This window comes from Anopheles merus, chromosome X (genome assembly GCF_017562075.2).
Source record: "Anopheles merus strain MAF chromosome X, AmerM5.1, whole genome shotgun sequence".
NCBI lineage: Eukaryota > Metazoa > Arthropoda > Insecta > Diptera > Culicidae > Anopheles > Anopheles merus.
Genome location: NC_054081.1, coordinates 18,522,242 through 18,543,925, shown reverse-complemented (window position 1 = coordinate 18,543,925; position 21,684 = coordinate 18,522,242). Strand labels below are relative to the sequence as shown.

The 21,684-nt window shown below is 47.9% G+C and overlaps 3 protein-coding genes across 3 annotated transcripts in view; all 3 read right to left on the bottom strand.

Annotated features, from left to right (window-relative positions):
- Window positions 1-21,684, bottom strand: part of LOC121595097 (cation-independent mannose-6-phosphate receptor) — a 94,500-nt gene that overhangs the window by 2,563 nt on the left and 70,253 nt on the right. The window lies entirely within an intron of this gene.
- LOC121595081 lies at window positions 3,090-6,777 on the bottom strand. Its single transcript, XM_041918823.1, has one exon. It carries the CDS (start codon window positions 6,475-6,477, stop codon window positions 3,427-3,429), a length of 3,051 nt encoding a protein of 1,016 aa, XP_041774757.1. The 5' UTR covers window positions 6,478-6,777; the 3' UTR covers window positions 3,090-3,426.
- Window positions 7,433-8,294, bottom strand: LOC121595129. Its single transcript, XM_041918826.1, has one exon. The coding sequence runs from the start codon at window positions 8,142-8,144 to the stop codon at window positions 7,500-7,502; it is 645 nt and encodes a 214-aa protein (XP_041774760.1). The 5' UTR covers window positions 8,145-8,294; the 3' UTR covers window positions 7,433-7,499.

Below are 21,684 nucleotides of genomic sequence, written 5' to 3'. Positions count from 1 at the left end.
GAGGCCCACAGTGTGTTGAGGTCCTTCGCCGTGATGCAGGACGGCGGCGGACAGTTGACGTTCATCGGTCGCACCGTCCAGCGGGGGCTGGCACTCCCACCATCCCACTGCGGCGGTATGCCGCGCCCGTCCACGCTTAGTCCTGCGAGCAGCAGCAGCACCAGCAGCACCAGCTTGGTCCACGAACGGCGTCCGTTCATTGCGTTGCGGCGTGTGCAGTAGTAGCGGTTCCCTTTCCTACCATCGACCGGCTGGTCGACCGGGACACGGGCGCAGGTGCTTTTATAGCTTTCCCGCCTGCCCCACGCCGGCCCAGACAATTGGCTTGTACCGACTTGACAGCTTACGAGCGGTGCCGTCGTCCACAAGACATCACGCATCGTGTCAAACGTCACTCTTTCGCGCTCTCCCTCGGACTCGCTGGGGATTGGTGATCGAAACGTGGGAAACGAAACTGCCCGGTAGAGACAATTGGAACACTGACTGTCTGCTCGCTGATCGGTTGGCTTTGGAGAGAGGCTAGTCAGTTTGAATGTTTTTTTTAGTGATCTTTTGGATCTACTACTTCAACATATTTCAAGTACGGTTTTTTTAGTATAACGACTCTCATGATGAATTATTTAATGCCTTAAAAAAGTATTGTAAGTAAGTAAAGTAACTTTTGTTTCATTTTACAAAATTGAAAAATAACTTTGTCAGTATTACCTATTTGATAAAAACCTTTTTTTTGTGCTACTAGTACAAGCGTATGGAAACCCATTTACCTTCCTTTTCCTACGGTTTCTTTGAATATTTCCGAGCAAGTTTAATTTTGGAGTTGGTTCAAAACTGGTTCCATTTAATGAATTTGAATAACTAATTTTCTTTTTACTTATGCATTTCCTTGGCAAGCAATGTTTGCTTTTTCCAGTATTGTCTTTGGAATATGACAACGAGACTATTGTTGAAAATCGAATGTAATGTCTCAAGTGTAATCGAACTATTACTAGCGGAATTTGGGGCAAAAATGCCACCATGCATTTTTTCCATAAAAAAAATTAGTTCCATAAACCAATGGAGTATACTGATGGCTTCGTTCCAATGACTATGTTTTTATTGAGCATCAAAATTAAACAGAAAATTATAGTTTTTCAACCATAAGCTCTCAAAATAGGAACAATCAACCGGGAAAGTATTGATACAATCCTAAACCTGAATAAACCTGAGTGTTTTCTTTTTTTCTTTTTTGTGGGGTTAGTTCAAAACAAGACTAAAGCCAAGACCGCAAAGCGGTTATAGCGCCGGATAAGTATATAAGTGAGTTCAAAACAAATATTTTTTGTCACTAAAAAATCTATTTCAAAAACAGTTATAACTTTTGCGGCAAAAAAGCCACCTCTATTTGAAGCAAGTGTGCCACCATCAAGGACTGCGTAGAAACGATGTCCAGTAATCTAGAACGATTTGAGAAGTTACCAAAAGTTTGTTATAGGCAGTTTGGTCTGGTCATCACAAGAAAGTTGTTAATTGTTTATTGCATTTTTAACCAAATGTATTGATGCCTCTTTGAACAAAAATAGTTTGAGGGTTTGGTGAGTTTTCCAAGACTTTATGCTGCTAAATGGCATCCAAGATGGCCAAACCGATTTTACTTACATGATCTTGACCTCGTTCCTACACAGTCCTTGGTCACTATATTTCATGGGCACGGAGCTGTCAAAAATGTAGGAACACATACACTAGTGCCATACACGTTCCTTCTGCTTCTATTTGACGTAACGTCCTACGCGGACATGCCGGCCTATACAGGCTTTCGAGACTTAATTCATTACCACGCAGCCAGGTAGTCAATCTTTGCTACGGGGGGACGGTCTATCCCAAGCTTGAACCCACGACGGGCATGTTATTGAGTCGCTCGAATTGACAACTGTACCACTTGCAAAACTTGCAAGGTAAACGTAAAAACTTGCAATTATCCTAGAAATTCGATTATTTTACCCATGTGGCGCTCATGCCCCATAGCCCAATAATTCACGTTTTTTTCGACCCATTTTGAAACGTTTCAATAACAGTTGTGCACTTATATCCTTTTTACACCTATTTTCTCACTGATAACTCAGTGTCAATGGATATGAGATTTAATCTGTTTATAAACGATTTTAGTGACTTATATAATGAAATGCTTAAGGTGGCACACTTGCCCCAAATTCCGCTACCCGTGTATGATGACTCCTTTTATCTGATTTTGATAATTTTCGACCAAAAAGGGCTACACGCTAAAATGCGGTACAAGTAGAGACTACGGGAAAGGCCCAAGAGATGTGCCCAAATTCACCACGTTGCATATCTTTAGGCGCTACATCTTGTCTCGCTCCGCAAAGGAGCAAACGCTCATGCTTCCCATCTTCTCCCGTCGGACATCTTATCGGCGGATCTCATAAACCCCATCCCAATCAAAGCGTTTTACAACCGCAAACCCCAAAACAGCCCCAAAAATAGCACCCACAAGCAGTAAGGCTGTATCTTTGAGGGTACAGCGGAAGCGGTACATCTTATCAATCGGTATATCGCCGAGGCAGCGCTGTGTACGTTATCGGACACTTTCTATCGTACCGTTTTGCGCTATCTTTACAGCTGACACCGAGCTTGGGGCAGCAAAATTGCAGAGGTGAACGATTAGAAGTGGCCCGGCCGATGCAGCTCTTCTGCAGAGCAGTTGGACACTCCCCTCGCGCCTCCCCCCTGCCTCCTCTATTGATAGGCAAGCGCAGCTACCGTGGAATGTTCGTGTGGAGCGTCCGCGTGTAAACTAGCACGTGCGTATTCGCACAAATCACCGTAACGCGGCGTTTCGTATTGTGGAGTTGCTGTGGAGGACGCAGTTGACGGACGTACGCGCTATCTCATGATGCGGAGGGGCGAGGGGAGGGGGTGACAGTAACCACACCGGCGTCACACCAACCGATGATGATGATTGACCTCTAAATTACACCGCCCCACCATACCTTCCTCACACACTGCAGGAGCAGGGAGGTTGAGAATATGATTGATTGCCTTTGCGTCTGACAAGACAGACAAATCCACCCGCAAACAAAAATGAACACGCCGGATTGATACTGTCTCGATGTCACATTGTTATTTTTCGTTTTATTCCAAACGTTCAATACATTCGATTTGATGACATGGCACGCTGATGTCGATTTGCTTCCGATCAGTGTAGCGATGCCCCGTGCCCTTTGCGCAGGTGCGCGTGCTGCAACGGGCGCCCAGGTGGTTGTTGTGACGCTTAGCCGACGGTGCATTGCGATCATTGCGTGGCTAGTGGCTATATCTCGGGTGGCGAAGCAGCACTACGCTGCACACTACTTTGCTACGGTACGCTAAACGACTATTGCTACCAACTACTACTACTACTACTGTGCTCTACCGCATACTGCAGCCTACGCGCTAGCCAAGGTTGGGCGGCGTTAGAATAGGTCCAACGAGGCCCGGCGTTGTGGCCGTACCCTGCGTTGCCGGTGGCACCTTGGGCCCGTTCGGCACGGCCGTCCCGTTGTAGTACGGGCAGACGCTCAGGCGGCACTCCGCCTCGGGCACACAGTCCTGGCGCCACACGTGGAACGCCTTGCCGTCCGCGCACGTGTACATGCGGGCGGCGAACGTCTGCTCCGCGCCCTGCGGCTCGCACACGTACAGCAGCTTCCGGTCGGCGGCGGGCCAGATGAAGCCGCGCTCCTGCACCGTCTCGCACCGCGGCTGATCGCACACGATCGGCAGGGGAAGCGTTTCCGGTGCCGGCAGCGGCTCGACCAGCAGTCCGCAAACGTCGGCCGGCAGCGTGTCGGTGCTGCAGCACTGCAGGAAGAAGTTGAACTGGGTGCCGGCCGCGCACGATTGGCCGATCGGTTCGTACAGCCCGGCGCCCTGCTCGACGCACCGGTAGTACGTCTGCGGGCTGGCGGACGGCCAGAGGGTGGTGCGCTCGAGGGGCGTGCTGCACCGCGGCACGTCGCACTCGATCGGGATCAGCGGGCTCGGATCGAGGGCGTCCGTCAGACAGACGGCAGCCTCCGGGGGCGGCGTCGTCGGCACGGTTGGCGGCGGATAGAACGGGCAGACGGCGATTTCCGAGGCCGGCCCGCAGCACTGCGCGAAGAAGTTGAAGCTCTGGCCGGGCGGGCACACGTTGGTGCGCACCAGATACTCGCCCGTCGCCTGCTGCAGCTCGCAGGACAGATACGAGGTCGCGTCGTTCATCGGCCACAGAGTCGCGCGGTCCCGCTCCGTGCCGCACCGGGCCACGTCACAGATGATGGGAAAGACGGGCGTCGGGTCGTAGCTCTCCAGGCACGTGTCCGGATCGGGCTGCACCGTGGACGGCGGCACCATCGGCGGATAGATCGGGCACACGCTGTCGTCGTACTCGCTGGCCGGGACGCAGCGCTGCTCGAACGTCTGGAACAGCAGCCCGTCGGCACACTGCTGCAGCGTGGCCTGTATCCAGCCGCCCCCATTGTCCACGCACCGGTAGTACTCGTTCGGCGTCGCGGCGGGCCACAGGAACGAGCGCTCCTGTTCCGTCTCGCAGCGCGGCGCGCCGCAAATGATCGGCACCGGCACGCCCGGCGGATCGGCCGGCGGGGGACAGGTCGGGCAGCAGTCGGTGCAGGGCGGCGGCGGCAGCGTCGGGAACATCGGACAGATGTCGATCCAGTCGAGCGGTATCACGCACTCCTGCCGCTGGAAGTCGAAGAAGAAGAAGTTCTCGCAGCGCGTCGGCATCGGCACGTACTGGAACAGCCGCTCGACCCACACGCAGCGATAGTACATGTCCGCGACCGTGCTCGGCCAGAGGATGCTGCGCTCCTGCGGCGTGGTGCACCGGGGCGACCCGCAGATGACGGGCAGTGGCACGGGAGGCGGGACGGCCGTCGGGGCCGGGGCCAGGGTCGTCGGCTGCGGGGTCGTCACCGGGGACGCCGGACAGACGTTAATCCAGTCGGCCGGATCGACGCAGCCCTGGGTGACGAAGTTGAAGTACTGGCCGGCCGGGCAGATGTCCTGGAACGGGATCCAGACGGCCTGCAGCAGGAAGATGCAGCGGTAGTAAAACTGGGGCCCATCGTTCGACGGCAGCAGCAAGATTTCGTCCTGCAACACAGCACAGTTCGGCACGAGACAGTCGATGGCCGTGGGCGGACCGCCGGAATCGACCGTGGTCGTGATCGGTGGCGCAACGGTGGTTGTCGTTACCGGCGGTTCATTCGTTACGGGAGGTGCTCCGGTCGACGGGGTGTTCGTGGACGGGGTGTTCGTGGGTGGGGATGCGTTCGGGTCGCACGGGTCGGCCCAGTCCCAGGGGTGCACGCACACCTGATGGAAGAAGCTGAACAGTGTGCCCGGCGCGCAGGGCATCTCCTGCGGCGACCAGCCGCTCATCAGTGGCCGACACTGGTAGAACTTGTCCGCCATCGGGTGCACCCAGAGCGTGTTGATCTCCTGTAGGGTGACGCACCGCGGACCACTGCACGGATCCAGCGGCACTAGGACGCCATCGTCCGTACCGATGTCGATGGTCACTGTTGTCACTTCAGGTGTCGTTAGCTCGGGCGTGGTAACAACGGGAGTCGTTATTTCGGGCGTAGTAACGACAGGAGTCGTTATTTCGGGGGTAGTAACTACGGGAGTCGTTATTTCCGGCGTAGTAACTACTGGTGTCGTAATCTCCGGCGTAGTAACGACAGGAGTTGTTATTTCGGGAGTAGTAACTACGGGAGTCGTTATTTCGGGGGTAGTAACTACTGGTGTCGTAATCTCCGGCGTAGTAACTACTGGTGTCGTAATCTCCGGCGTAGTAACTACTGGTGTCGTAATCTCCGGCGTAGTAACAACAGGAGTCGTAATGCCGGGCGTCGTAATACCATCGTCCTCCGTACCATCGCAAGCCTCCCACAGCTCTGGAATGACGCACACCTGGTGCCGGAAGTGGAACCAAGTGCCGGGCGCGCACGGCATCAGCTGCAGCCGCCAGCTACCATCCGGCACTGGGCGGCACTGCAGGAAAAAGGCCGGATCCGGATAGCCCCACAGCGTCTCGATCAGCTCCTGGGAGGCACAGCTCGGCTCCGGGCACAGCTCATTCCCGTCAGCCAACTGCTGGGTGGGGTACACTCGGCGGCATGCCACACCGTCCTCCGGCAGTTCGTCACTCTGCTCGCACAGCTGGCTGGTCGCATCGAACCAGGCCCCGGTCGCGGGACAGGTGCGGAGCTGTGCGTACCACACGCCTCCGTCCGCCAGACACTCCCAGTACTGATTGATGCTAGCGCTTGCCGGCCACCGTGGACGGGCGTCCCGATCGTCCGAGCTCCAGCAGCGCGGTTGACAGAGGTTTACATAGGCTGGTTGATGTTCGCCGGCACAGCACCCGATCACTAGCAGCAGTACCGCGCCACTGCACAACAGTGTACTCCAACGATCGCCTCCGCTCGAGGCCATACCCCAGACAGTTGGTGGGATGCTTTGTTTGTATTTGTTTGTTTTCTTTTCACAGACTGACTCCACACTGACACAGACACTGGGCAACGCTGAGCGTGGTTCGGCTGTTTGAATATTCAGACCCTGGGCAGACACCGCACCTTGAACTCCTTAACACTACCACACCTCAACAGTGGACGAAGACGTCGCGCTGCACGTTCGATTCCAGGCACGCAGATACCGACAACTCTCCTCCAATATAACAAAACCCCAGCCGAACATACGGCGACGCGAATGTCAAGTGCTCGCCAAATCGTGCGGGTATCTTTCTTTTATAGCGCGAACTTCCGATTTCCCCGATTAATGACACATTACCTCCTGGGCGATTCTTATCGTATCAGTCGGTCCCATCCCGTTATCTGCGACTAAAGGATGTCGTACGTCCAGCGGTAACAATCAACCGAAACTTCAATAAATCATACTTCAACTGTCAAAAGCTGCTAAGGGGCTCGCACTCCCCTACCATTGCTTCTCCTGAGGTTCCTGAAGTTGCACAGATTCACCCGACTCGAACCTGCACAAGAATCCAAGGGTCAGTTAGCGATAGAGATAGAGGGGGTGTTGTTTTGGTTCTGCGGCATGCTTCGCTTCTCCTAACCCCAGCCTCTCTGCTGGGAAGTGCCTCGTCGCTTCAGTTGACACATTCCTGCGCTGTGACGTGGCTGATGTGGTGTACCATATCTTGGGATGGATATGGAGTCTCCCGAGCCCACCGAATATAGGTGCGTAATATACGTGCTGGCAAAAAGATCTGGCCCTGGCTTATTTGCACCGATCCGTGGAGCCAGGAAGTGAAATGTTCTGCTCCGGGGACACCGTATGCTCAACAATGATTGATAGGAGGGTACCTCTTCCTCTCTGTACACTGTCTGCGCTGCTTTCGGAATGTATCGGACAAAGTGTTCACCCATAGTTGTGCGTTTTCCCCCTCTGTTTAAGCCGTTTATTTGTACCGCCCCCAGTCCCCTTCAAGTGCAGCTAGTTTAGCAATTCGGTAGCTCCCATTCCGCCTCGATCACACATACCTGTCGGCGGAAGCTGAACCGTGTGGTCGGTGCACACGGCATCTCGATCGGTGCCCAGGCACCCCCGAGTGGACGACACTGGTAGAAATAAGCTGGGTCCGGGTGCACCCAGAGTGTGTTGATATCCTCATAGGTTATGCACTGTGGCAGCCCACAGCCAATCGGATCGGGAGTTGTTTGGTCCGTCGGTGTCGAGGATATGAGGCTGGTCGTCGTATTAAAAGGATCGTTAGTAGCGATGCTCGGCGATGTGGTGCTGGGACTGGTAGTACTCGTTGTCAATTCTACACATCCCTCCCAGTAATTGGGACGTACACACACCTGCTGCCGGTAGCTGAACAACGTTGCCGGTGCACAGGGCATCCGCTGCAAGGTCCAGTCTCCTAGCGGGCTGGGACGACACTGCAGAAAATATAGCGGATCTGGAACGGCCCACAGCGTGTTGATCTCTTCGTACGTAACGCACCGGGGAGGCGGACACAACGAATTGTCCGCAACGGTGACAAAAGCGCTGGACGGAGCTCCTCGGCACCGGTCTGTCACTGCCAGGACTATCACCAGAGACACTAGCAGCATTTGAAAACTGTTACCTTTCGATTCCATCTTCGACAATAACCGGGTTGCAACACCACGCTTTTGCAGTTAGTGACCTTCTTCCGCGGGCTTTCTTATATATGTGTTTACAGTTCACACGTAAATAGCAAAATCATCTTCTTATCGCTTGATTAACTCTTTTTTACAATTCGCAGTGTTTTACAACTTTCCCATTTACTATCGCAAAGGCATTTCAAATCCAATTAATCATCACCACTGATATTTACGATCAGATTACTGCTAGTGGTTCGCCGAAATTACACTAGTTAAGCAGAGTAGGTGAATATCGTATAAGCAATTTTGAGGAGATTTAGAGAATTGTTGGAAAAAAATAAAATTTGTGGAAATCAGGAAGGCTTCGTCTTATATAGGCCTAGGAATGGCGAAATAGCTGACTTGTTACATTACATATATACAAAAATTATGTTTAATCGGATGTTTAACTGCTTAATACAGCAATTATCCGCAGTACGCGATACTCGATATACGCGAATTCGCAGTACGCGATTCCTCTAAATTTGACATTCCATGTGTTTTTTGCAAATATTTTAATTTTTTTAAATATGTTATGCTCTTTTTGAATTTCTTTAATGTTCTTAATGCATTTTTCATTGAATTTGTGCAAAAGATACCTATTGTATAACAAAAAACTTTAATGCAAAACTCTGTGGCGATATTTTTCAACCCTCGAACCGGTAGTGTAAACTATTTTTCCATAGGAATCCGCTATACGCGAAAACTCGAGATACGCTATTGCGCTCGGTCCCGTACGATAGCGTATATCGGATAATGACTGTAGTCAACATCGAGCGGTATTGTAATCAAACCCGCATTTTATAATCTCTTTTTCCAAATTCGCTCCAATTTTATGACGAAGTATTTCGGCGGCTATCAGCATCATATTCCTCGGAAGTTTATCAGCAAGTTCTTCGGAAGTTGATCAAGGTATACCTGCTTATAATATATGTTTATAAGCATATTATAATTTCGCGTTTCATGTGTTGTTTAGTTTTAGATAAGTTTAATTATTTAATTACATATATGTAGCCCTTGAAGCGGATATTTTAATTTCAAATAAATAAATAAATAAGTAAATAAATAAATTATCATATTAAAACAACTCCTAGACATTGGTTCCTATTGCAACGTGTCTGTTGTCTATGCTTTCCAAAGATCAACTAATAATTACGATATGAAATCGTTTAAAAGACTTTGATCCTTTTTATAACTTTCTTCACACACTGATGTCATATTATGGATGTGATTTAACGTTGAGCGATTTGGTATGTTGTAGCTCTCGTCGAGACCTTTCCAAAACTTTATTGAACGTCTTTCTAGCTGAAAGGGTACAAAAGTTATAGCCGCTTTAAGATAAAATCTCTAGAATGACTTCGAATGTCATACCAAGTATCTCCATTATTCATACAAATATACAATTAGTTAACCTTTAAAAACAAAGAAAAACTTTTAAATGCTAAATAGTCTTCAAAAAAACAACATAAATTATATCCCGTGGTACAATTGTCAACTCGTGCAATTTAACAGCATATCCGTAGTGAATTCAAGACTAGTATTAACCGGTCCCCACAGCAACTGACTATCTACCCGCATAGTACTTACTGAATCTCGAAATCCAATTATTTTGTAAACCAATTTGTTGGAGAAAACATTTGCATTCAAAATGTTTTTTTTTTGCTAATAATTCGTTTCGGTTGCCAAGTCAACAAATTGAACTAGAATATCCGAAATCCGAAATATGTCGATCAACATATTTCATTAAACTATTTAAGCAGTAGATTATGGTTTTGGTCACATGTATTCAATTACCATTAATAACCAAGGACGTACTATAACGGTTCAGCAGTTTTGCCTGTATTCCAGTTTTGTCGAAAACAGTTTAATGGTGCACAAGCAAAGATAGTCGTGTACAAAAACGATATGAAAAAATACTTTAAATTATTATACAAAGCGGACCGTAAATCCTTGAACAAGAACGCAAAAATATATATTATTAAAGTAGTAGTAGTTATTAAAGTAGTATTAAAATAGTAGTAGTAGTATTAAAATTAAACATACAATTTACAATAAAACATAACAAATGTACTTTTATCTGCCAGGTTGAATCATAATTCATTTGCAAAGAATGTCTGTATTCTTGAGACTCAAAACTTGCTAACGATGATTCTGAACATATTTTTTGCTACTGTTTGGACTATTCTAGGCTAATGTTTAAAAATCAGGCAAATCTCGGTAATAAAGTCTCGCGAGCCAGACAAACTTATCCTGCTCCAACATGTCTTGTAATTGAAGGGCAGTCCACACTACCTGCAATAAGATCGGTGGAAATGCCGCACAACAACGACAACAAAATGCTAGGGATTAGCTAGGATTTAGAAATGCCGCATCGCGTGCTCACCCCCACCCATTACATAATTGATCAGTATAGCACGCGAAAGAATGTGCACGACTCTACCAGAGTTTCCAGAAAATTCCTAAAAACAGCTGTAACGCGAGTGCGTTCTTTATTATTCCGCACGTACCTATGTCATAGACGAGAAATAAGTGGAGGAGCGAAGTTAATTACCCCAGCTATTGGAAAGCGACATGTATATATTTAGAGTTTGTGCGCAGCCCCTCATGTGCATCTGTTGTCCCCGTCCGTTTGTGGTATGCGTTGGGGTGCTTAAACAATCATCAATTAAAGTGAAGTGAAGCGAGTCGTCACACCGAGCAGGCATGCGCAGAGGCGTATCGGTGTGCTCGTGAAGATTAGTTTGGAACCGAGAGTAGGAATTGGAATTCACACGAGCCCCGGAGAGCTAGTGATGAAGCCCACTGACAAGATTTGAAGACATCCTGTCAACGGTTGTCGAACCTGACGCTCTTCCGCCCTGACATCCATCATTCGCGTGAGGCAGTCCAAAAACGACCCCCGATAAGCTGTCCCCCCTTTATGGCTTCTCGCTGATTGTTATCGGCGCAAAAACCGCCCAATATCTGGCAACAACCCACCGTGGGGTCCCCGGGGGTGCTCTAGAACACTCTTACCTACGCCGCGATTCGTTTGGTATTTTTTCGTTTGGTTCGGTAGCCAGACCAATTGAGCTTCTTGACAGGGGTCGGTGCTGATGGATTGATGTTCACCAGTCCAGCCGGGTGTGATGTTGAAGCACCACTTCCTGGTTTGCCTCGAAACCCCCGGGGCAATTATGCTGCAAAGCACCCGTTAATATCTTCGACATCGTGTGTGTCCCGGGGTCCAGTATGCGCCCTTTGTGGTCGAGCCAGCAAGGTGGTCTAGACGCTTAATGACTCTTCCACGCTCCCGCACGGGAAGCTACAGCTTATTTTTCGACTGTTGCCTTCCCTGTTCTCCTTCCTTTTCCGGAGCCAGCTAGAATTGCGCGAGACGCGTATCGCATAGCTTTTCGTATTAGCTTGAATTAATAAAGCATGTCTGTACACCGACACGATACAGCTAAAGGAGGGTTTGGGGAATGAAATACAGTGCTCCACTGTTTGTGGCAGGGAGTGGGGTGAAAATAGTTTGAGTGGGTGTCATAAAACATGCAAACTATGTTTCTTTTCCATTTCCACATAATGCTTCCAACTGGAAGAGCTACCAATGAATAACTCACACTGGTTGGCTGTCGACGCACGCCGTGCCAGTTTTATGTTCTTCATCCATTTCCTGGGAAGCGCGCTGCACTTGGAACCAGATACCGGATGGACATACCAACCGAAAGGACGCATGAAGGCAGCCAAGCAAGCGTATTGAAAATCACAGATCCCTCCGCTTTCCGAGGGCTTCCCGCTCGGTGTGCATGTGCATTATCCGCGGTAAAAAAGACAGAAACAACTATACTCCAATTCCCTGCTACCCGAGGCGCTACAACAATCGGATTGTTTTACGCTGTAAGACAATCAACTCGGTACGGGAACCATTTCCACAGATTCCTTCCCGCCGTGAATATGTGCTGTAAGACTTCTTCCGCGCTGTGCTAGAACATTCACACCCGCCTGGCCCAACCTGAAGGTGCAAATAATAGAACCGAAATAAAAGCCCGGTTCCACCGAATCCGGTAAAAAATATCGAATAACCTTTCCCAAACGGGCCGACCTCGCTTGCATTCGTGCAGCCATGGAGTTGGCGTCCTATTGCTGCGCGCAGGTACGTCAAGCCGTGTCACTTGTACAAAGCTCATCCAGAATAAAACCTGAACCCCCCTGAGCATCCTATCGAGTTACCGTTTAGTGCGCTGTTTTTTTCTATGTTACTGCATCCCGTCGAACCGAATCGTACAGACTCGCGTCGTCCACGAAGCATTGCCGCTGCTGAAACTTCTCAAACGATGTAAGGTACAAAGTGAACTATTTCTCCCGCAGCATGATTGGTGAGGGAACAGCTGAGACCGAGACGGGTACCACAGCCCTGTCGCATTAATTCCCGCCGGACGGAACCGTCCCGAACCTGATCGTCAACTTGACCGCCAAACGATTCGGGCTCTCCAGAGTATTGCTGTGATAAATAGGATCACCGCCACGTTACACGTGTTGGTCGCTGCGGTGACAAATTGCTCCAATTTTTATGCTTTCTCAACGGGTAAGGATTGCCGCTTTGGGTGAAAATCTTCTAGAAGATCAAAAAAAACCTGCCCTCTAGGAGCGTTTAATTACACTCAAGGCAACTCGTGCCGCACTTGACAGCTGCTTAGCGGCTGCATGAAGGTGTCGGTATTTTATTATTATCAGTTGCCGCTGGCGTACTTCAAACGACGGGTCCAATGGGGGCACTTTTGGGAAGTAAATCAATACCGTTCAGAACTGTCTCGGCTTTTGCCGTACCTCAGCACAACCATATCGGTCTCAGCAGTTCATTTTTTTATATTAACAGCTCACTCAGTGGATAAACAAAAACAATACTAATGGCTAGGTATAGATCAAATACAAATCGTCTTCATGTGCATGTTCTTGACTGTGTGTTTATTTTTTCTCAGCATTTCTCTTTCTCTCTCTCTCTCCCTCTTTCCTTCTCGCTCCACGCTTCAACTTGTGTCATCGAAAACTAAACAGCAACACGAGTCAATAAGCGCAAGGTTTAGTTAAATATACACAACAATTTCTAACGAGCTCAGGCAAATCAAAGTACCCCGGTAACAAGTCCGTCGTTGGGGAGGCGTGCGCAGTGGGGAAGGAAAACAAAAACATCGCCACGATGTTGATATCGCACGGCAGACATAACACGAGAGGATATAGACTAAGCGACAAACCCCTTTTACGGGCGTCGTTCAAACAAAACGCATGCTGTAGCTGTTTATGGTTGTACTGCTTCGGTCGTTTCTTGGTTCTTCCCTCTCGATTTGCTGACTGTGATTCTAGATTATCGTAGAAGCAAAAACAAAACAAAATACAAGCAGCAGGGGTGGAAATAAAAACATAAACAAAAAAACACAGCGAGTCAGCGTACCACTTGAATGAGCAGCAGAGTCCGTTACGGTACAGAGAGAAATCAGAGAAATGGAGGCTGATACTTGTATGAAGATGAGGAATGTGTTGAGCAATCGCCCGCAAAGGGTCGGTTAATTCTCAAGCATCAATAGTTTTTGCGCCCGTGTGTGCGCTGTTGAGCAGGAAGTTTGTCAATTTTAGTCATACAATAGATTGTTTTGCTTCCTCTCATGATTTGAAATAAAGATAAACGATTTCCTATACGATAAACGGAACGTACCGTGCGAAATGAGAACACTTCCAATGCTTTTTTTCCGTGTTCAAGAGAATCCTGGCCGGATTGCTATTTTAATTCAAAAAGCGATGCCATTCTGTTGGTCTCTGGATTTAGCGTCTATACAAAACAGTGCCGACCTTTCTTTCACTGACGATTATATTCGTAAATGCGTCGCCCTGCTCTTCATCAATTAATACTAAATAAGGAATTATTTTGAAACACACCATTTTGGTTCATAACTGAAAATGGGTTCCTAAACATCATTACCCCGAAACATAAACCATCCCTTGCCATGCTATCCAATCGAATTCCCCAGACTGGGGAAAAAAAGCGCACACACGCACAATCTAATAACTGTCAAAATAAATATAGAATAAGTAGAATATAATCTTACCACAAAAAGGAAGCAGAGGGTGGCGCATATTGGGCACATCCCGGGAAAATGCATCGAATGCTGCCGTTGTCACGACGTGCGTCGGATAAAAAAGGGGGAAGTGAAAACACACACGCGCACACGCTTGCAACCTCGGAACGGCGGAACAGCGGCCGAAGCAGTCTATAATGAGGATGATAATGGGGCGCCGCCACTCGACGAGGGCGAGGCAGGGCATTGGAACATCGATCTAATTTTATCTTTCGATTTCCCTGCTAGTTTTTTAAGCATCTAAGCAGCTAGGATAAGCGACCGAGTATCAAAACAAATCCAACTGCAACGCTGGGCTCGCCCGAGCAGTTACGGGGTGAGGCAGAGAGCGCTCTTAAGCCCTAAAACCCTGTCATTGTCAGGGAGTTTGTTTTTTCTCCTCTCGCCTGGTGCTGCCTCCTCGCCACTTCTAATACCTTTTTAGCGGTTGCTGCTGCCGCAGCGTGACCTATTCCTACCGGTACCGGTTGTTGTTGTTTTTTGTTTCTGTTCCCGCTGCATCCCGATTTCCCGCTTTCCAACAGCTCCGAGACCTAATAAACGATCCACTTAACTGGCGAGCCCCGCAAGGGCGTCGAGGTTGCAGCTTCCGTCCGTCTTTCCGGCAGCAGCGCAGCACGAACGGGAAGCAAACACACCAAACACAAATCGAATCTTAACCAAACAAACGGAAACGAACCAGACGTCGGACGTGGGGCCATCTGCCAGCGGGCAAGCGAAGGAGAAATGGTCGCTTACATGGGCCGGGAGAAGATATTATGCAAAATTCCCATTGCTGTGTTGATGCTAAACAATCTTTCCCAACATTCGCCCTGATTTGCTGTGTATTGCACAGCGCATTGCTTTGGCCAATCCGCGCGGACTACCACCACCGCCGTCGCCGCCGCAAAACAATCAATCAAACAATGGAACGTGACTCAGCAGTCGTTGAGCAGTTTTTGCTCGAGCGGCAAAATATAATATCGCTCTTTTTTCTTTATCTCACCGATGACATCCGGTGCGCCGAGACAGCACCTGTATGCACAAGCCTGCACCGTAAATGCGTTCTGGAGTTTGCAATTCGCAAGACAATCTATTTCGCAGAATAAACGATGCACATTGCTTCAGCAATTCGTAGGTTATCTTTACCAACATAAAGTTCGTTTTTGCATTGAATACAACGCAAAAAAAAAATCTAGCAGAAAGGATATGTAAGACCCAATTCCAACATTGCATCCATGTAATTCACTACCCAGGTGGAATATAAACCTCTGCAACTTTCCCCACGATCTCACAGACAGGCTCAACATGTGTCAAAACAATCCTCATCCAAGCACCCAAGGTTAATCCTCCCGTCGTGCTGGCAGGGCGTGGGAATGACAGATGCACATGCACAAAATCTCAGTCTCATCGGAAACCGGTAGTTCGCCGTTTTTTTCTCTTCATTTTATTACTATTGCACCCACGAACGTCCGTACGAGACCTTCGAGCCGGTGGCTAATTGTTTACCGCACGAACCATCTATCCGTTTCGTGCTATGCCGAAAAAAAAACTCCCCGCGTGAGAACCAACCATAACGACTCTTGGTTCCAAAAAGGTTTTGCTTTGGGTATACCAGGACATGCTGATGGCACGTTTAGCTTCGCGTATCGATGACGTGCCGATTAGGACGTGCCCCGGTCGCACAGTTCTGTGCAGCAGCGGACGTGTCAAACCAAACGAATCCTTCTGCCGGAGAGTGCGAGTACCTGACCCTTCCTGGGTTTTATTGCCCACCATCGGGAGGGATTTTCTAGCAAAATATTTGCCTACCATCGGCACAGTTTATGCGCAGTTGATACTGCAGTGCTGCAAGGCAAAGAATGCGTAATACTCCCAGGCTGTTTGGTAGAAGGATGAGAGTGCAAACCGGACTGGCCGGTCAAAGCTATTTGGTAGGAGTCTCAAAATCTTTCGCGAATTGTGACGCACTTTGGAAATTCTGGAGGCGTTGATTGATTTCAAATAATGATGTTAATCATAAGTTCAAAATATATCAATTTTTGTAACTACCTTGCAACAAAAACGACTTCCATCTTCTAAAAATGTGAGAATACGCTATCCAAAAACTGGACACGCACACACCGAGTCTTTGCGGGCCCTTTTTCCACGATACGTACCGGTGGTAGATGATAAATCAGATTACAAAAGCACTGGAAGTGACCATAAATTTCATTTCCAACCTTCAGCAACCATTGCTGCCATTTACCGCGTCCCGCCAGGCACTTCCGGACGGGAAAGATGAGTCACGTTCAGACACACCAGCGAACCTTGGGCGCGTTTGGAGCCTGCGAACAAACGGGGGAGCGGGTGGCCGATAATGTATGCAAAGAATGTCAAGATGCACCCGAACGCAGGCATTCATCTCCCGAGTTGGATCGGTAGGCACGGAAGAAGGACTGCCCGAGGACCAAGGACCAGGGGGAACCCATCAAGGCAGCACATAAAATCGAGAATCGTGCCGAAACCCAAATGAAGCAGATAACATTGGGATTTTCCATGCCGGTCTGCAGCACGAAGCGAGGTTTACGAGCAAGAATGTGTGTGCTCAACCACGGGACGGCGCATATCTTCGCTCTACCCCGGGGTACCCATTGGGTTCCGCTTTAATTTTATTCTTCAATGCTTTTTTATTATTTTATTTCAGTATGTCCACCACGGACACCTCCGTTTTCATCGGATCCCCCGACACACATCCCAGCGACTTGAAATACTTTATTTGATTTGTGTATTCATTCGCATGGTATGGCCAGCATCTCTTCTTTTGCGAATGCAAGAGCATATGAAGTTCCCAAACGGCATATCCACACAGGAGCGCGCTTGTCATTTACGATCATGCATATTCTGCCGGCGTCCGAATTGGAAAGTAATTCACTGGTTTATTGGTTCCAGAGTTATTGGTACGGATGTGGGGAGCATAAGGTTTTGTTCGGAGTGTCATTGAGATCTTGGTACTTGGAGTTTTCTGCTGTCCGCACTTCTCGGACAGATCGTGTCTGGGACGTTAAAATGCACGTTCGGTGCTGAGAGTCGTCTTGCGTTGACGATAGCAATATTTCGAGCGCTTTTTACATTTTTACGACAGCCAAAATCTTCATCGAATGCATGTCCCCGAGATTGGTGAATGTCTTCATTGTTCGCTTGCATTTCACCAAAAAAAATCGACTAAAAACGGAAGCGCGAACTCTCGAGCACGGCAACACCGAACCACCCTCGCACGTTAAGAGAGGCTATATGAACCCCGGGTTCTTTGGTTTATGATATCCAGCCCACAACTGCAGCCACGATCACTCACCTCTTGAAGAGCGTGTGTTCAAAAAAAGAAGAAGGGAAATAACAGCAACAAAACCCGTAAACTCCCTAGAGCCATCTGGCTGGACGGATAGCTCGAAAGGGGCAATGAGGCATTCGAAGAGATCCTCCTGGGTGTATCTTCCCCCGGGGAAGTTGTCTGCTTTTCGGTGGAAAAACACAATTTAGGTGGTTTTGATGCCACTGCCGCCGTCACACTCCCTCGGTACCAATTAGGAGCCTTTTAGTGAAATTTTCCAGGCACGCATAACACACACATACACTCACCCCCGCGTGATCGGCTTGTTTCTAGACAAAAACGAACCTGTACCTCATCTTCAGTGTGTGTAAGGGTTTCCCCTTTTCGATTCCAGTGCGCTTCCGGATGTTCGAAGAACGTAGGCCAGCAGGCACGCAAAAACGCACCGACAGAAGGATTGAGGACTCGACTAGACGCACGTGTTTTTACAATGCCTTACATGTCAGTGTTTTATGTGTGTGCTTTCTCTATAAACTGGAACATTAGCGATAAAACAAGATAAAGTGCCAGAAATTGATAGCTAGACGTGGTCCATCCGTTTCGACAGCTTTTCATAATGACAGCTGGGTGAGTGAGAGGGAGTGCGAGAGGAGTAATTAACAAAGCAATCGCAAGACACTCAAACACATCGACACTGTACAATGCTCAGTTGGAACAGTAATGCTGGAACGTTCTTGCCAAGGCACCGTGTAGACGAGGCTTTATCGAACCGTGCTGCCGTTGGCAGAAGATCCCTGGTTTGGCTGACTTCCCCCCTTTCCATCCAAACTTAACGCACTCAAAACAGTCCCTAATTGGTTTCCCGTTGCTTCCCGTCTCCGATAAAATAATCTCTCGCATTAGCTGCCGCTTGAGCATCACTGCACCCTTGCCAAGTATCCCAAGTACCAGTGTGCGTGGTGGTGCGCACGTGTACACTCTCCTCGTTCCGGGGGACGTCGTGTTCACATAAAAGAAGAAAAAAAAACAGTAGAACACCCATCTCGAATGTAGAGAAATAATGCAATGGTTCTTCTTGCATCATGATTTTAAGTGCGTGAAACAGATATTTTCCCCCTTTTTATATCTTCTGAGCGCACCCGCTAAGGTTGTTTGCTTCCATTTTTAATAGTTGTATTTATGCCCACAGGCACACAAATCGGAGCAGGCAATCCACTGTTTTGCACACTTATCTTGGGTGCATTTGGGATTTACTTCGTAGGATATGTGTGTGCGTATGTATGGTGAAATACTGTAATTTCCCTGGAGTGTCATTTTGCATCAGAAAAGTCATGACTCCTGTTGCCCATTGCCTTCCGGTATGGTGGAAATAGGGAGCAGTTTTTCAATTTCGAAAAGCTTTACCATTTTTCATTCACCTTCATTGTCGACAAAACACGGGCAAAACGGGGGGAACTTAAAATGGCACTAGTTTATACCATACCACGGGAAGCATAAGCATATTTCAGTCAACGTTCCTCCCATCAATCGATGCCAGAATATTTCTGCTGCGAGAAAAAAAATGCCAGATGAACACAAAATCACACGGGTTTTGTACGGGTAATCATGACCATTTCTCGTTTTAATCCCTTACCGGGTCGGTATGAAAACGTCGGTACGGCAACAAACGAGACCTCCTGGAGGACGCTTCATCATCGGTATGTTGCCGGCATCTTCATCAACAACTGATGACTACCACCTGACGGATACTGGACCGTCATTAAACAATGACGGCATCCAGAGGTAAGGCCGAATGAAGACATCCATGATGAAAGGCGGCACCGCAACCGAAAGCAGCGAGGATTCGTATCGTACCGAACGGCATGATTCGTGTACGGGGTCTTGTTGCTAGAGAAATCATTTTAACTCTGAAGCATTCCTCTAAACCTTTTTTAATGAGATCCAACACTTCACCTGGCACGGTAATATTACTATGTTTCGAACAACAAACAGGTCATGGAGTGTTGTGAAGTGGTAGTTTAGAAAATTGTGTTTTAAAACATTTCTTCATCATTGGTCATTATTATTTTGCTGCGTAATTCTTGTTTTACTAAAAAATAGCTACCAATTAAGCTATTAATTTAGACTTTATTATACTTGTTATTTACTTGTTATTATGACAGTATTTCACATTTTCGGTTAATAAAGCACCAACAACTTAAATAAAGGCTAAAATGTCCTTTAAGATAAGTTGGATCAAAGCTTGTTTTCCTAAGCCCTTCTAACCCGAACTCTTCTACTTCCATGTTTGCTAAGAATTGTTTCTTAACAAGCAGCAAACCATTATGCAATCAACCGAAACCACATCATCAACAGCATCATCTCCTTGCAAAAAGATGCGGTTTATGCATTATTAACACCACCTCCCACCTCAAAGATCCACTCTCTTTGAGAAAACGGCAGCGTCCATGGAATGGATGATTACGATGATGATGATGCTTTTGTTGCAGGAGTACGATTGTTTTCTGCGCACTGCTTGCTTTGTGTTGCTGCAGCACCACCAGCAAAATAGAACCTTTCGTGATTCGTGATGCTTAATGCATCGACTTCAACCCGGAACCCTCTTCTGACGTCAAAGCCTTCTGACATTTGTACTCCCAAAAAGAGCACATGGAACGGCGCAGAGGACATTGGTGCAGCGTCGAGAGGTCCTTTAGTAGGGTTGCCTGCAGCATAATTACTCCAAAATCCAGAGCGGCAAAACACATACAACGACTTGACGACTCGAGAAATTCTTGATTTTACTGTTTCATGCAATTTAAAGGCTTGTTTTTTTACCTCGCTCGCCTGGGATAGGGAGACTCAGCATTGGAATGAGCCCGACAAAGTTTTCCATTGCACAACTCTCATCAGCAATCGACTAAGCGCAGTATGTGTGTTTGCGAGTGTGAGTGCTTGTTTTTATACAAACACCGCACATATGCAGCTGCAGTCCCTACCTGTTCGGGTGTAAGGGCGTTTTGGATGGAAGGAAAGACATGAAATCCAAAGCCTCCGCGCGCTCCATTCCGCATGGCTGCCCGGGTCCTAAACTTATTCACCTTTGTTTTCCTGTTATTTGTACCTTTTCTTCCTGCCTACCTTTTCTATGCATCCTCGTCATAATTTTCTTTCTGCCATCAACACCTTAGAATAAGGGGTTTGTGCAGGGTTTCTTGTACTTTTTTATTTATTTACATACTACCATATCTATGAAAATAATTTTTTAGACATCAGAAACTCTTCAATTCAACGGAAATACATTGAAAACTTTGAAAGAAATGTAGAGCATTCGACGGGAACCCCTGTAACAAACCTTGATCACATGTTAGAATATTTCCAACTCCATCCCATGAACAATATCCATGAGAATTGTGAGCGTATGATGCAAACCGAAGCCACAGGACACACACAAAAACTTTTCCTTGTCTTTTGCGTCCTTTTTCTCCCTACATGCCTAAGGTCTTCCCCCTGTGGCGGCGACAGCTACACACAAACACACACTGCTGAGGCGAATGATTTTATTATCATTATTATTTCTCTATTTACTTTCCTTCTTACCTTCTATATTTAGTCTCCTCGCTGCCTCACCCTCCCTGTATATTCCGATAAACCTCTTCAACCGGATAGAGCCTTGCGACCTTTCGAGCCCGGTGCCTAGCTCAAATAATGATGAAGTTGTAAAGCCAACACGACAGAGGGAGGCCCCGGTCTGCCAGCAGGACACGCTTGTTAAAGCGCCGCCACTTCGCCATAGGGCGCAGCGCACCAGTTTTCGGCCTGCCTCTACAGTCCCTGGCCAGTAATTACCAGCGAATGTGTCTTAATCGTTATTATTACACAGTCGGACCCAAAAGCCCTGTACTGACCTTTTATTTTATTTTCTTTACAGGGTTTTTCGTTGTTGCTACTACAATGGCCGCTGAATGATTATGAACGTCTTGGGTGGCATTTTAGGGGCAGCGAGACGCGTCTTCCGAAAAGAAAAGCCATTCGCACCTACCACGGCGTATATCGCTGCCAGCAACATAAAACCACATCCGGTTGTACACTGAATGCGCCTAGTCTAGAATGCTTTCCAAGCTGTTGCAAA

What these genes read in the sequence shown, in the direction of transcription:
- LOC121595081 (XM_041918823.1), bottom strand. Translation starts at nt 6,477, where the DNA reads ATGGCCTCGAGCGGAGGCGATCGTTGGAGTACACTGTTGTGCAGTGGC.
- LOC121595129 (XM_041918826.1), bottom strand. Translation starts at nt 8,144, where the DNA reads ATGGAATCGAAAGGTAACAGTTTTCAAATGCTGCTAGTGTCTCTGGTG.